Source organism: Sciurus carolinensis, chromosome 8 (genome assembly GCF_902686445.1).
Source record: "Sciurus carolinensis chromosome 8, mSciCar1.2, whole genome shotgun sequence".
Lineage (NCBI taxonomy): Eukaryota > Metazoa > Chordata > Mammalia > Rodentia > Sciuridae > Sciurus > Sciurus carolinensis.
Window position 1 is genome coordinate 21,660,891 of NC_062220.1, and position 13,191 is coordinate 21,674,081.

Sequence of the window (13,191 nt, forward strand, 5' to 3'; positions counted from 1 at the left end):
AATGTGAGTCAAGATAATCTGTATTCTATTCTTAGCTATGACTAACTCTGTGATCTTAAAAGCATCTTTAATACCTGTGGACCTTGGTTTCTGAGGTATATTTCTGCTTCTGATATATAGGATTCTCTTTTTGTCTGGGTATTTTTTTTAACTATTTTTAGTTGCAAATACTTTATTTATTTTTATGTAGTGCTGAGGATAGAACCCAGTGCCTCACACATGCTAGGCAAGTGCTCTACCACCGAGCCACAACCCCAGTCCCTGGGTATTTTTAATAGCAGAGAAATGTGACATCAAACTTTACTCCAGATTTGTCATCATGATCATCATTTTATATGTGATTTACTTAAAGTTGACTTTAAGGCTTGAGGATGGGGTTCACTTTCCTCCAGGCTGGAATCTGATCAATGAACTCCTCAATCTGAACAGTTGCTAGGAGCTGTCTAGCATCTGATCAAATGATAGATGAATGAAAATCATACAGAAAGATAATTTTGAGCCAAAAAGGTGATATATAATTAAAATGATAGCCATAACCATAGAGCAGACAGGTAGTTAATAATATTCTAACTTCCTAGCAGGTAACACCTAATCAAAGTCAGGAGGTTGCCTTTTAAAGCTAGGTCCACACCTGGAGAAGGGTCTGCCTGGTTTGCTCCAGTGGGCAGAGCCATAGATTCTGTTTGCCTCAGACAGCTATTCCAGCAGCAGATTTCAGGCATGACTCTTATCTGCAACTATTTCCTTTACTGAAAATAAGGAAATAAATAAAAGGTGTGTATAGAAACTGCAGTACTTTCTTCATGGTGCTATGTAGTGAGACTTTCAGTACAGTTATGTTGTATAGGCCTTTAAAAGCAATGAAGGATATTAAAAATTGTTAGGTTGACTTTTGGTTAATATCTATTCCTCAGTTTCTGGGCAGCAAACCTCTGGTTAAAACACCTGCAGTGTTCCAAGGGATTCTAGGTTTTGCGATGGTTCTCTCACATCAGAGTATAAACAGGGATGAGAGCAAAGCTAAGTCCATAGTAGCCAGGTCCAAGGAATGAATGAGATGAGAGGGCAAATTGCCCTTCTGTGGTCTTCGACTGTTTCTTAGCCTGGCTTCTCCTACTGACAGTAATTTCTGAATTCTTATCCCTCAACGGACTTGATCCAGTGGCTTATTTTCATCTGGTGTATTCTGTTGTTCTGTCCAAGTGATCTTTGCTCTGGGTATATTCCCAGCTTCCCATCCCTCCTTTCTGAGTCTTCTTTCCTTTCTGACTTTTTTAAGCCTGAGGTTTTCACTAGGTGTTCCCACCATCTTATCTCTTAACTGAGTTCCCTTGATCAAATAAACTGGAGACTTTGTACAGAGGCTAAAGACTTTCAAGAATCCCCTCACTTTTGGGTTGTGGGGGAAACCAGGATGTTATGAAGGGCCAAATACCCTGCCACACTTTGATTACCAGTGGTTATTGTCATTAAGTAATTTTTATCTCTAAAATACTTTTCCAAATTCCGTTTTCCTTGGAATATAGTTGAATTACATCTAACTTAAGGATTTAAATTTCCAATCTGCACGCAAGGTAAAAATTTCTTTGGTTCAAAATTATCCTTCAGAGTCTAACACTGTTAGTTTTCCTTCCATTATTGGGTCAGTAGTTTTCTTTAGTTGAGCACTAAATGAAAATGCTGGCTTTCATTTTAGGGGTATGTGAATGAAATATGTCTGACTTCAAGCTTTAGAAAATTCACTGGGAAAAGATGTGCTCTCTATGAGGGTACGTGGGGAATGAGACAGGCCCAGAGTAGAACTGATGAGTGTCTCCTGCCCTGGCTTCCTCATGGAGCAGGTAGAATTCCTTGGACTACATGAATTATTTTCCACTCATTCAACCTGGCTAGTTGAGTTTGCATAAGCTAATTGTGCATATGATGTAATTCCACTGTGCCAGCCTCTTTAAAGAGCCATAAATGAGACAAACATGGCTGATTATTTGCTGGCCTTCCTCATTTTTATGTAGAAAATTTGAACTAGTGTGATTTGGTTAACAGCAATGAGTTGAACTTGTTTTAGAAAACCAGCCTCGGTTTTACCTGTTGTAATTTTTCAGGTGGCTTTAGGTTCAGGAAGCAGCCCAGTGAATATTGCTAAGGCCCTCTTTTAGTTGTTGCAAACCCCCTGCTGGTGCCAAGTCAGGCAGAGAGGGAGCATCGCTGTTGCCATGCAGTGTCTGCCCCCGGCAACCAGGTGTCACATCTACATGGTTATTTCCAAATGCTGTTTAATGTGTGCTTGTCACATTCCAGCAATTTGGCAGCAGAACAGACTCATTTATTGAATTTCCTCTGGCCTAGCTATATAGAAGATTCAAAATGAGTTATAGAAGAAATTTTGTGATGAATATAATGCACAAAATGCGAATGTTAGAGGGATCTTAGATATCTGTTACTTAGTCTATTCCCAAAATTTCACAATTAAGAAAACTGCCCCCAAAAGATAAAAGAATTTGCCCAAGATCATGAGTTAGCAGCCAAGAAGCAATTAAAGCTTAATTGTTGGATGCTTAGTTTATTGCTTTTACTGCTGTGTAGAATCTATGGATTAGATTGTATTCCGTGGGTCCAGCTGGATGGAATCAGCCCATCCTACATAAGTGAAGCAATTCTGAAGGGAATTGATACTTGCAAACACATCACCTCATTCTTGGTTTGCTGGTTTACATTCTGTTTGAACTGGAAGTTGACATCTGAGACCTGCTCACAGTTTGTTGTGGTCATTTTGTTTTGTGTTAATTAGCAAATCAGATTACATGGGTAACAAAGAGAATGTGCCCTTCATATCTGTCTTTAAAGAATCCCTGCTGTGAAGGGCGTCAGCCTGACCCAGACGTGCGTGGCCCTGCTCCTGTCTTCCATCTCAGGAGTCAGACGTCCTGCCTTCTGCTGCTGCTCTCCTTCACCCTTCCCAGATAATTCCTCATCACGAGCTGCCATCTTACACAGGTGGTTTTGAAAATACTGTAGAACAGTTTACATTAACTGTTGCGGAAAATCTTTAAAAACCTCTTTATGTTGAAGCAGTGCTGAAAATAGCTACCGATATTTGACTAGTCGTTTTTACATTTTCTTTCTCTAACTTCAAGTCAGCACGAAGAAATAAAACCAGAGTGATGGGAAATACACTCTGTCAAGAGGCAGGAATCCTAGAATCAATTCACTTCCTGACCTTAAAGAATTCCCTTAGCCAACAAGGAACTCGGAGCCTCACTTACTGTGTATAAAATGAACCGGATGAACCCGGGTTGTGTTTTTCAGCTCTGGATGTGAAATAGATTGGAAGAGAAGTTGACTAGCCATTTGGTCTCAGTAGTGTGAACATTAAATCTAAATATAAATTGAACAAATACAAGTTAATCCAAGGAATAGGAATTCAGGAGATATATGGTAATTGTCTTCATGTTATCGTCCAATTTATTTTTCTGATCAGCACCACCAAAAACCCTTGGCACAGGCAGTGTAATTTACCTGGCATCTCTAAGTCAGTGTTTCTGAGCTTTTTAATGTCCACACCAAAACAAGATTATATATAAATGCCTGGAAATGGAACTTTTATTCCCCACAATATGGAATAAGGAGAGATACACATTTTTGTGTAATTGTACCTTAAGTTATATAACTCTAAATGCTTAAGTTATATAACCTCAAACATTTCTTAGTCCTTCCCACTCTGAAACACAACAGCTGTGGTTTAGAGTTGAGACCATCCTGCTTTTTATATGTAGTGGTAGCATTTAATAGTTGATAGTACCAGTCTATTCCATGGCTAAATTTGATAATAAAAGTCCCTTCCTACTCTATGTCTATATAATCACATAGTAGTTTTATTGAATATTGTCTCTTTTATCACATTTTCTTCTTTCAGTTTTAATTCTTATCTTTGAAGTGTGTAAGCTCATTATTGATTTTCTGACAGAGAATCCTTATTTATTTTATAGAACTTAGTCTTCTAGAACTCTGTTTTATATTCAGTTGCTGAATTTGACTCAACATGGTCTTTTAGACCTGATGCCTGTTTATTTCCACCTGTGTCTTTCATAAGCATGCAGTACTTAAAGCCAGTGTCATTAGAGAAGATAAAACTGCTTATTTGAGCCAGTGTGGTGGCACATAGCCTCTAATCCCAGCAGCTCCAGAGGCTGAGCCAGGAGGATTACAAGTCCCAGGCCAGCTGAGCAACTTAGTAAATAACAAGGGCTGGGGACATAAAGGTAAGAGGTAGAGTGCTTGCATAGCATGCCTAAGGTCCTGGGTTCAATCCTTAGGACAAAAAACAAAACAAAACACACCAAAAAACTTACTTGAGAATTCCAAAACCCTGACAGTTGATTCAGCATTTATTTAGTGTCCCTTACATGTTGGGGATTGTGATGGGTGTTCTTATTCAACGGGTGTTCAGAGAGAAGCACCGACTGTATTACACTGAACTGATGAGGTGGTGTTCCAGCACCTTTCAAATTGAAATTTCATGTTGCTTTGTAACATGAAACTTGTAAGTTATAATGGAATCATAATATGCCTTGTTCTCAGGAATGATATATAAAATATTTAACAACAGGCACAGCATAGTTACTGCCCAAGCACAACAAATGTTAAACAACCAGTACCAGTTCTTGTCAACTACATATCCGTCCTGCCTGAACTGAACACCAGTTCACTGGATTGAACGATTTATGTGTGACTTAGGCCACCATGTTAAAGGGAGCTCCGGAAGAGTGTGCTTATCTATCTGTTCTGTACTTTTCCTTCTTATTTCAAAAATAATGAATGAAAAGTTCCAATTTTCTCTCTTACTGGGACAGGATTCATTGCATTATACGGATGCGACCCCTCTTGCTGCTTGCGTACACTGCTTGCAATTCGGCTGTACCGCTGGGTTGCATACAAACAGTCCCCAGCCCAGTTCTCCAATACGTAAAGACATTTATTGAACAAAAATTTATTGGCAAGCAGGTACAAAATGATTCATACAGCCCATTATGGGAACTCAGGGACTTCCCAGTTTTCTGTTCTGTTAAGTGCTTTCTTTGCAAGAAAGGTTCCCTGGAGGTAGATGAGACTGCTGATGGTTGGCCTCAGACAGCCAACAATCCTTTTAAACAAGGGGTTTTCAATAGGGAAGAAAAGTTTAGGGAACTTTTGTCAGTGTCACCACTCAGGGTGAAGACATGTCACCACTCAGGGTGAAGGATGACACTATTGGACCATGCAGGTGAGAGGCCAGGTATGCTGCCAGTCTTTTAACAGTGTACACAAGGTGGCTTCCACAACTCTGAGTCATCTGCTCCAAAACATTGGTAGTGCCAGTAACAAGAATCTCTGTCTTAAATGGATGGTTGGATGCAGGACCAGTTGGAGGCCAGTCCTGAGGTACCATCCCTAATGTCCCTAAAGCCACACAAACCTTGCTGGACTCTCATAACCCATTCATGTAGCAGACGTAAGAATGGACTGGAGTCTGATCACTATCCCTTATAGCTTTCCCATAGCTTTTATTTTAGTAATGAGAACCCATACCTAGCATTTGTCATGGTAGTTAATTGACCATTTTCACAAATAAAACCCAATTTCTAACAGTCATTGTGCTAATTAGCAAAACCTAATTGTTGATCCAGACATGGAAGAATGAAGTCCTTTGAACCAGCCCCTCTACTCTTTGAGCTTCTAGTTTGAGCCTTTGATAAGACTTGCTGATTGCTCTTGGCTTCTGTGTTCGTGAGTAACCTGCTAGCACCACCTTGTTCTGAGCTTAGCCTAAGTAACACGTGCACATGGTTTCACACTGTGTGTACTGTGGTGTTTTCAAGTAAATCACAGATTTCATCCCAGGAGCTGTGTCTGCTGGCTTTGTACAAACTCTTCCCACCAGTGCAGTTCATTTCAGTTCAACCACCCTGCACTGTTTCCTTTGCAGAAAAGTATAGACTTAGATTAAGCCAAAGTTATGAATAGAGAGGAGTGAACCCCTTTTCCTGCCCCAGAAGAGTTAAGAGTTAAGGAGTGGGACCAGAGGTGAGTGAACGTGTATAATAGAAGTTAAAGTCAGGAACAGGAGCCATAAGAGATGTGTTGAAAGGGTTTATTAGATGAGAAGATGTGGGAGATAGTTAGGGCTGTAACTTGGCAAAAATTACACGAAGTAACATTTGAGAGCAGTTTTGAAACGTGGGTGCTGGGATGGGTGGGTGCATGATTGTAGGGCGATTTAGCAGAACCAGGATAATCATCAGGGTGTCCCATCTCCTCACTAGGTGGGTTTCCTTTTTCCTTTTATGTTAATAATAGTGTTAGTAAGTTCTGAATAATGAAATTGTTAGAAAACCGGAGATATAAATGTATGGTTTAACCCCCCTCCAAGCTATAGAAGAAAGCTTCTGAAATTAAAAAGTTTATGAATTCAGGTTTCATCCAGCACTTAATTTTGTTTCTGTGGCAAGTACCATGATGTGTATACTGAAACTGTGGAAAAATTTAAAGCAAAATACCACTAGATCACTTTCAACCTTCAATTTATATGCTCTCTCTTCACTCATTGTTGGCTTCACTTTTTAATTTCTAAAACACCAATCTTTGTCTCTGCTTTCTTATTTCAAGAGAATAAGCAGACATGCCCCAAAGTAACAGAGGTTATATTCATTTGGCTCTTTCCACTATGTAATTAGTGTAAAAAAAACTGAAATGTTAGACCCGGGTTCTTGAAACTCTTCTGGGGAAGAGAAGACAAAAGAAACAGGCTTGGCTCCAACTTTGGGGGCTTGGTTTCAGACCTCAGGTGCAGAAGTCTGTTAGAAGAAGGGGCTGCTGTCTCGTCTTTGGCCCTTGTCCAGCCCCTCTCAGGTATTTCGGGTTAGTAAACATCAGTGTAGTTTTCAAGCTGGGTTTTGCTCTGAGCCTATGCTTATGCCTGTAAGTACTCCTTGAAAAGTATGATAATGTTGATCATAGGCAGGGCATCGTCCAAGTTCACGGAGATATGTTACCTTCTTGAAGGCCACCTTCTGGTGTGGTGTGTAAAACATTGCTTTAAGGATAATTCTTTGTTTATTAATGCCACTTAATTAAGGCTCAGGGAGCCCAGTGTAATTTCTCATTTATAACAAAAGCCTAATATTCCACTAATTGAATACAGGCTACTTTATTCTTTTATTCCTAATTGATATTCACAACAATCATGTTCTGTAGCTTCCAAATGTAGTATTACCTTGGAAGTCTGTGCTTCGGCCCCCTTTGATATTTCAGTTCTTTGTTTTATGCGAGCATATTTTATTAGGTTCATATATAGTGCACCACACATGTAATTTTAACAAGGAATTAAGTTCTTTTTCATATCTTATTTGCCAATCTGTCCACATGCACTGCCAGATAGATATAGATTTTGCCTACCACAGATTATCCATATAATTATGAAAGATTAATCTTCCCAGCTCATTATATGTGTGTTTCAGAATGTTACAAAATATATAATAAAAGGAAATGCAGTTATCAGACTTTCCTACTTAGAGTGACTTAGATTTGTTGTCCTTTCTCAATCCTCACCTCTGGCTTCGTAGTATCATCTCATGGAAAATTGAACAGGTCCCTGCTCTGTTTTCTACCCTGAGTTTTAACATTGAACACTGACATTTCAAGGACCTTTATCATTTAAAATGTACAAATGTTCCCATAGCACAGAATCCTGCCTTCACATGCCTTGTGCTTGATGTGTGAAGTAACAGGATATTACCCTTGAGCTACATGATTGTGATGTCATTGGGTTCCTAGTGTCATGTCCTTTGTACCGTACCTGAGTCCTCAGGAGCAGCCAGGACAGAAAGGCATAGGGATGCCAAGAAATGTGCACTACGATTATTTGCCTAAGAATATGTACGGGAAGGTAAAGTTCCTATTAGCACCATGTGCATATCCACTACCCAGTTTTCTCCTGTGTTGACGTCATGGATCCTTTCTTGTGGAGAACCTTTAAGCCTTTTCTGAAAAGAGACAAGTCTTTAAAGAAATACATAAACATGTGCTTCATTTTTAATCTACCACCAACACTGAGTTAAGACATCAGAATGTTTGTGTTGGATTTCTTAAAACGCGATTTTCTTGTTTTCTTTGTTTCTCTTGCTTGTGGAGGCTCTAGATTTCCATAATGATCCACTTAAGCATATTCTATCACATTTTCAAGCCCAATCATGTTATCCAAATCTAGCACGACCTGAAAACTAATCAGCATACATTTCTTTCAAGAATAGTAAAGAGGAGATGGGGAAAGACTTTGTATTCATTTTTCCCTCAGAAAGGATTCTGCCATAGCAATAAATAATGTTATAATCCTCTTTGTTTTTATTTGTTCATTTACAATGATTCTGTGCCTGTTAGAGAGTTTTGTAGAGAAGTTTTATTTCCTTGCAGCTAGTTTACTGCTTGCCTTAAGTTGCGTGTGACTCTCCATTCTCTGCAGCTATTAGCTTAGTCAGTGTATTCTAGGCTTATTTAAGTTTCAGGATTCATATCGTGTGACTTTTCCTCCCAGCATCCCATTAACTGTTTCAAAGCAGTGTGCCATTAAAGTGTTGTGGCCGTGTTTCTTGCTTTGTTATTCTTCCCAGTGGATCTCAAACTATTGATTCTGTTGCAGTTGAGTGGGAGATTTGTGACATTAGCCTATAGTTTGATGTTGTTGGCTCTTTGGAAGTATCTTCCTCTTTGTGTCTTTAGTGTACATATCTGACATTTTGGTGTGTTACTTTAAAATTTTTTAAGGATTATATCTTAGAAAAGTGAACAAGGATATTTCTGTACATCCTTGATTTAGGTTGTAATTAGCTCTTCACAATTAATTTGTTGGTTGGTGCACTGTTCCCAGTAGGCACAGTGATATACTTGAAGTATTGAATTCTCTTAGTGTTTTCTAAATAATTATAATGGAATGTCCATTAGGACCTCATTGCGTTTTTGAAACTCCCCCTGCATGAACATTTACTGCTAGCATTTTAACAGCCATGGTAGGTAATGCCACAGGTTGAATGGGAAAGAGGAGCAGGTACTAATATATTAAGGATGTAGGAAGTAAAATAATTTCCATGCTATCTGTAACTGTTCAAGCTGTTAAAATTTTAGAGTTGTAAAATATAATTACTTAATAGTTTATTCTTTGCAATTCTATACCATATTACATTTCCATCCCATAGTTAAATATACTAATATTGATATTTAAAAGATATTTTTTCTCATTACAGAAGTAATAACTTTATTATGGAAAACAGAGAAGAGTCCAGATAAGAAAAATATCCCACTGTGCATATCATAATCACTGTAAACATTTTAACATACTTTACACTTTTCCCATCTCTATGTACCAGGTACTCAAGCTTCTTTTTTCCTCCTCTACCTCCTTCCCCATGATTCCTTGTCCAGTCCAAGAATTTACTGTACATGCCATTAGATGACTTTTCCCCACTTCATATTTTGAGTTCAAAAAATTAATTCTTCTACTACAATATCACTTGTTAATTTTTATTAATGTTCAATCATGTAACTGGACCAAAATTTTTATAATAAATTTCCTATTGTTAGGATATATCTTATTTCCCTAAACTTCTGTTGTTCCCACTTTGTTGTTGGTTTACATAAGCTGATTGCATTTTCTTAGATATAAATTCTCCTCTACTTTTCTCAATATTTGCTATGATTAAATGCCTGAAAGTAAAATTGACCACATGATAAAATTAGCAATAGCATTTATATACACATTTATCTATTTATAGTTATTTCATAAATTTTAGTATGCATAATTTATATTTACTTTTTAAAGTTTCGTATAGTTAAATTTATTCTTTTTGATATATAGCTTTGAGTTTCAATAAATGCATACAATTGTGTAACCACCACCATAATCAGAAAAAAAAATCATATTCTTACCTCAAAATATTCTCTTTTGTCCCTTGACTATAAAGTGTGTTTATTATTATTTCTGAAAACATAAATAAGCGAAATTAAGAAAGTGGAAGCTATCCTCAGTTGACCTCTATACTGTGACTTCTTTGAACTTGTCATAGAATATCATTCTGATCTTTCTCCCCTTCCTCTTTTCCTATTTAAAAAGAGGTCATACTGACCTTTCTGTTCATAGTCTTCTTCTTTTTCCCATTTTTATTTAGTGTATTTTGAGCATAGGTACTTCTTAACCATTGGATTGGTTTGGGGTTTTGTTTCTTTGTAGTTCTCAACAAGCCTGTAATGAACATCTTTGCATATTGCCATAATTATTTAAGAAAAGTGCTAGAAGTAGAGTTTTTAGATGTCAGTGCATATGTACATATTTAAGACCTTCTACTTTATTAAAGTTTGTCAAATTGTTCTATAAAACAGTTATGCCAGTTTACATTCTGACCAGCTATATACAGGAGACAGTTTTCCTGACTCTTGCCAATATCGACTATCACTTTATATTTTGTCAGTTTGATAGAAGAACAAGGTAACATTATTTTGATTTGCATTCTTTGATTTCCTGTGCTGTTAGTTTGTTTTTATGTGTTTATATTTGTAATTTGTTTCTTTTTCTTTTTTTTTTTTTGGCTGGGGATAGTTTGGGGAGGGATAAAGACTTTTTAAGTGCTTTATATATTAATAACTTTAACTGTCATAGTACATGATGAAATTTCTTTTTCTTTTTTTGTCCTTTGCTTATTTGATTTTATGATTTTTTAAAAAATTTATTTTTTGTGAAGATTTTATGAAACCTTTCTTACCAATTTCCTTTATTTATACTTTGGGCATGTATGTTGAATTTAGAGAAGTCTTTTCTCTTTATTTAGTCTTTTAAATTTTTTTCTCTCTTAGCTTTGTCAGAAATTCCTTCTGTATGTATGTATTCTTTTATATTCCTAACAGACTAGTAAAGTTTCTAGTGTTGCACCAAGAAGTCATAGATTATGTACTTATTTGAATGTATTTTTATCTGACCCTAATGTTGTATTTATATTTATTCATATGCTTTCAATTAGCATGAACTTTTCATTGAAATCTTGTATTTACACTATAAAAGCACAGTGACATTTAAATATGTCTCAAGTTATGCACCTCCTCTTATTATTTCCCCATTGCCTTTTTTAGTTTGTGTTAGATATTATTCATCAAATTCTGTGACATTAGAAAAAAATTATACTTAAATTGTTAAAGAACTGTTTGTTTGTTTTTTAACATGCTGCAGGATATTGAAGACAAAGTAAGTAACAAAATACCCTATGAATCTGCAAGTGAAATCACCTAAACTAAGCAGGTAGTTGAGGGGACAGGTATTCACATGGACTGAGCCAGGTGACACTGATTACTTTATCAAAGAATTGGCATGTGCACAAGGATGGGAATGCCCAAACACATTTATTTCTTATAAGTTGTAGTTAGATATGTGGTTAGCAGTCACTGAACAAAAACTGTGATAGTCCTAACTCAGGTGAGATGAGGACATTCCTTCTGTCAGGGATAAAGGCAGATAAACATAATCCAAGATACCAACAACAATTTAAGAAGTGCTTTTTTAAAAAACTAATTTTGAAAAAAAAAAATCCATAAGTTGCTGTCTTTACTAATTTTTCAAAGAATAAAATATATTTTATTGCTTATTTTTTAGTTTTGTAAAATAAGATCTTATAAATTAGAAGTAACATTACTAAATGTTTTTAAATTACTTATTAATTTCAGCTATTATTATTATTTTTTTAAATTATTGAAATAGTTAAAATAGTTTTGGGTTCTCAGGCCCCTAGGTTGCTAATTCATAAACAAGGAAATAGAATAATACATGTATTTATAGGCAGGTTTCACTGGGTAATTTCAGAGTTCTCAAACATAAGATTTTTAGACAAAATGTTATGGAGACATTTTGTTGTTGTTCAAGGTTAGTAACCATGTATCCAGAATAAAAATTAAAGTTTTATTGTGCAAAATATTAATCCTTGAAATTACTCTTCAAAAGAGAAGTGTGCTGTATCCTGACATTTTCAAATATATTTAGACAAAGTAGGACACAGCTGTTACAGTAAAAAAGATAATAATACAATGCAGACTCATTCTTTACGTTTAATGCAGCAATCATAGTCATATTAATATATTTCTATGGAAGAGACCTAATAGATTGCAAAAATTGTCAGCTTTGTATACTTATTTCTAATGCAATTTATACTTGACTTTTGCTTTGCTGTTGCTGCTTTTTCTTGATATAGTATATTCCCTATTTCTTTTTTTAGGTTAAGCAGCTGGAAGAGAAAGACCGAATCATAAAGAAGCAGGATGCGTTCTACAAAGAGCAGCTGGCTAGACTGGAGGAGAGGGTATGGCTATTTCTTGTTGATTCTCTTCTCTCTCTGCATCTGCAGCTTTCCTGTATGTTTATTTAAAAATCAATAAATTAGAACTTTAACTGCTTTTACTCATTAAAAAAATAGTGGCCAGGAAATGAAGAAGCCAAGAAGGTGAGCCATTCCCTGTGGGAATGTCATTTCTTTGGTCATTTTTGTATGGTTGTATTATGGGTTCATATAAGAACTGTCCCAAATATTTGCCCTAATTGTATCTACATTGCTTCCACGTCAATCAGAGAGTGAGACTCTTAACTCCTGTAAACACTGAGTAAACGTAAGTGTATTCTTAGAAGTGGTACTGATTTAAAGGGTTCTTGTCATTGTGAAATTCAGTTTCACTGCGTTTGTGGTTAAGAAGTGAATGTCTCCTTCAAGAGTGGTGGTAGGGGCCAAATAGTAGGACTTAAGGAAAAGAGTTATGAAAAGAGAAGACATTCGGTCTAGTTGGCATGGATCTGGAGTTGGGAGACAATGAAGGGAATTAGAACTGAAGAGAAAGAAGCAATGTGTTTAAGAATGAAGTTTGTGTTCCTCCTCAATACTCTGTTCCTTGAAGTAGACCAGTTGTCTATGTAATTTCATCCATAGACCATAAGTTTATAGAGTGAGCTCTCTCTCTCCTTTTTGATTGACTTCCAAAATTTGATTTAAGAATATGATATTTGATAAGGAAGAAGAAAAAAGTAGGAAATAAATTCCCAGACCCCACTCAGTACAGTTATGTTTATATTAAATGTGTTTTAGCATCTCCATATGTCCCTGGTCTGCATGCTTCTCAAATGGAAACACCATTTTC

At 36.4% G+C, this 13,191-nt stretch overlaps 1 protein-coding gene across 2 annotated transcripts in view; it reads left to right on the forward strand.

Moving 5' to 3' along the window:
• Positions 1–13,191, forward strand: part of Chchd3 (coiled-coil-helix-coiled-coil-helix domain containing 3) — a 269,393-nt gene that overhangs the window by 167,506 nt on the left and 88,696 nt on the right. The window contains exons 5-6 of one of the 2 annotated variants that reach the window (XM_047562734.1): positions 11,246–11,260; positions 12,282–12,365. In XM_047562734.1, coding sequence (XP_047418690.1) covers positions 11,246–11,260; positions 12,282–12,365 — 99 coding nt within the window. The remainder of the gene's footprint in view (positions 1–11,245; positions 11,261–12,281; positions 12,366–13,191) is intronic. The other variant, XM_047562736.1, reaches the window with a different exon arrangement.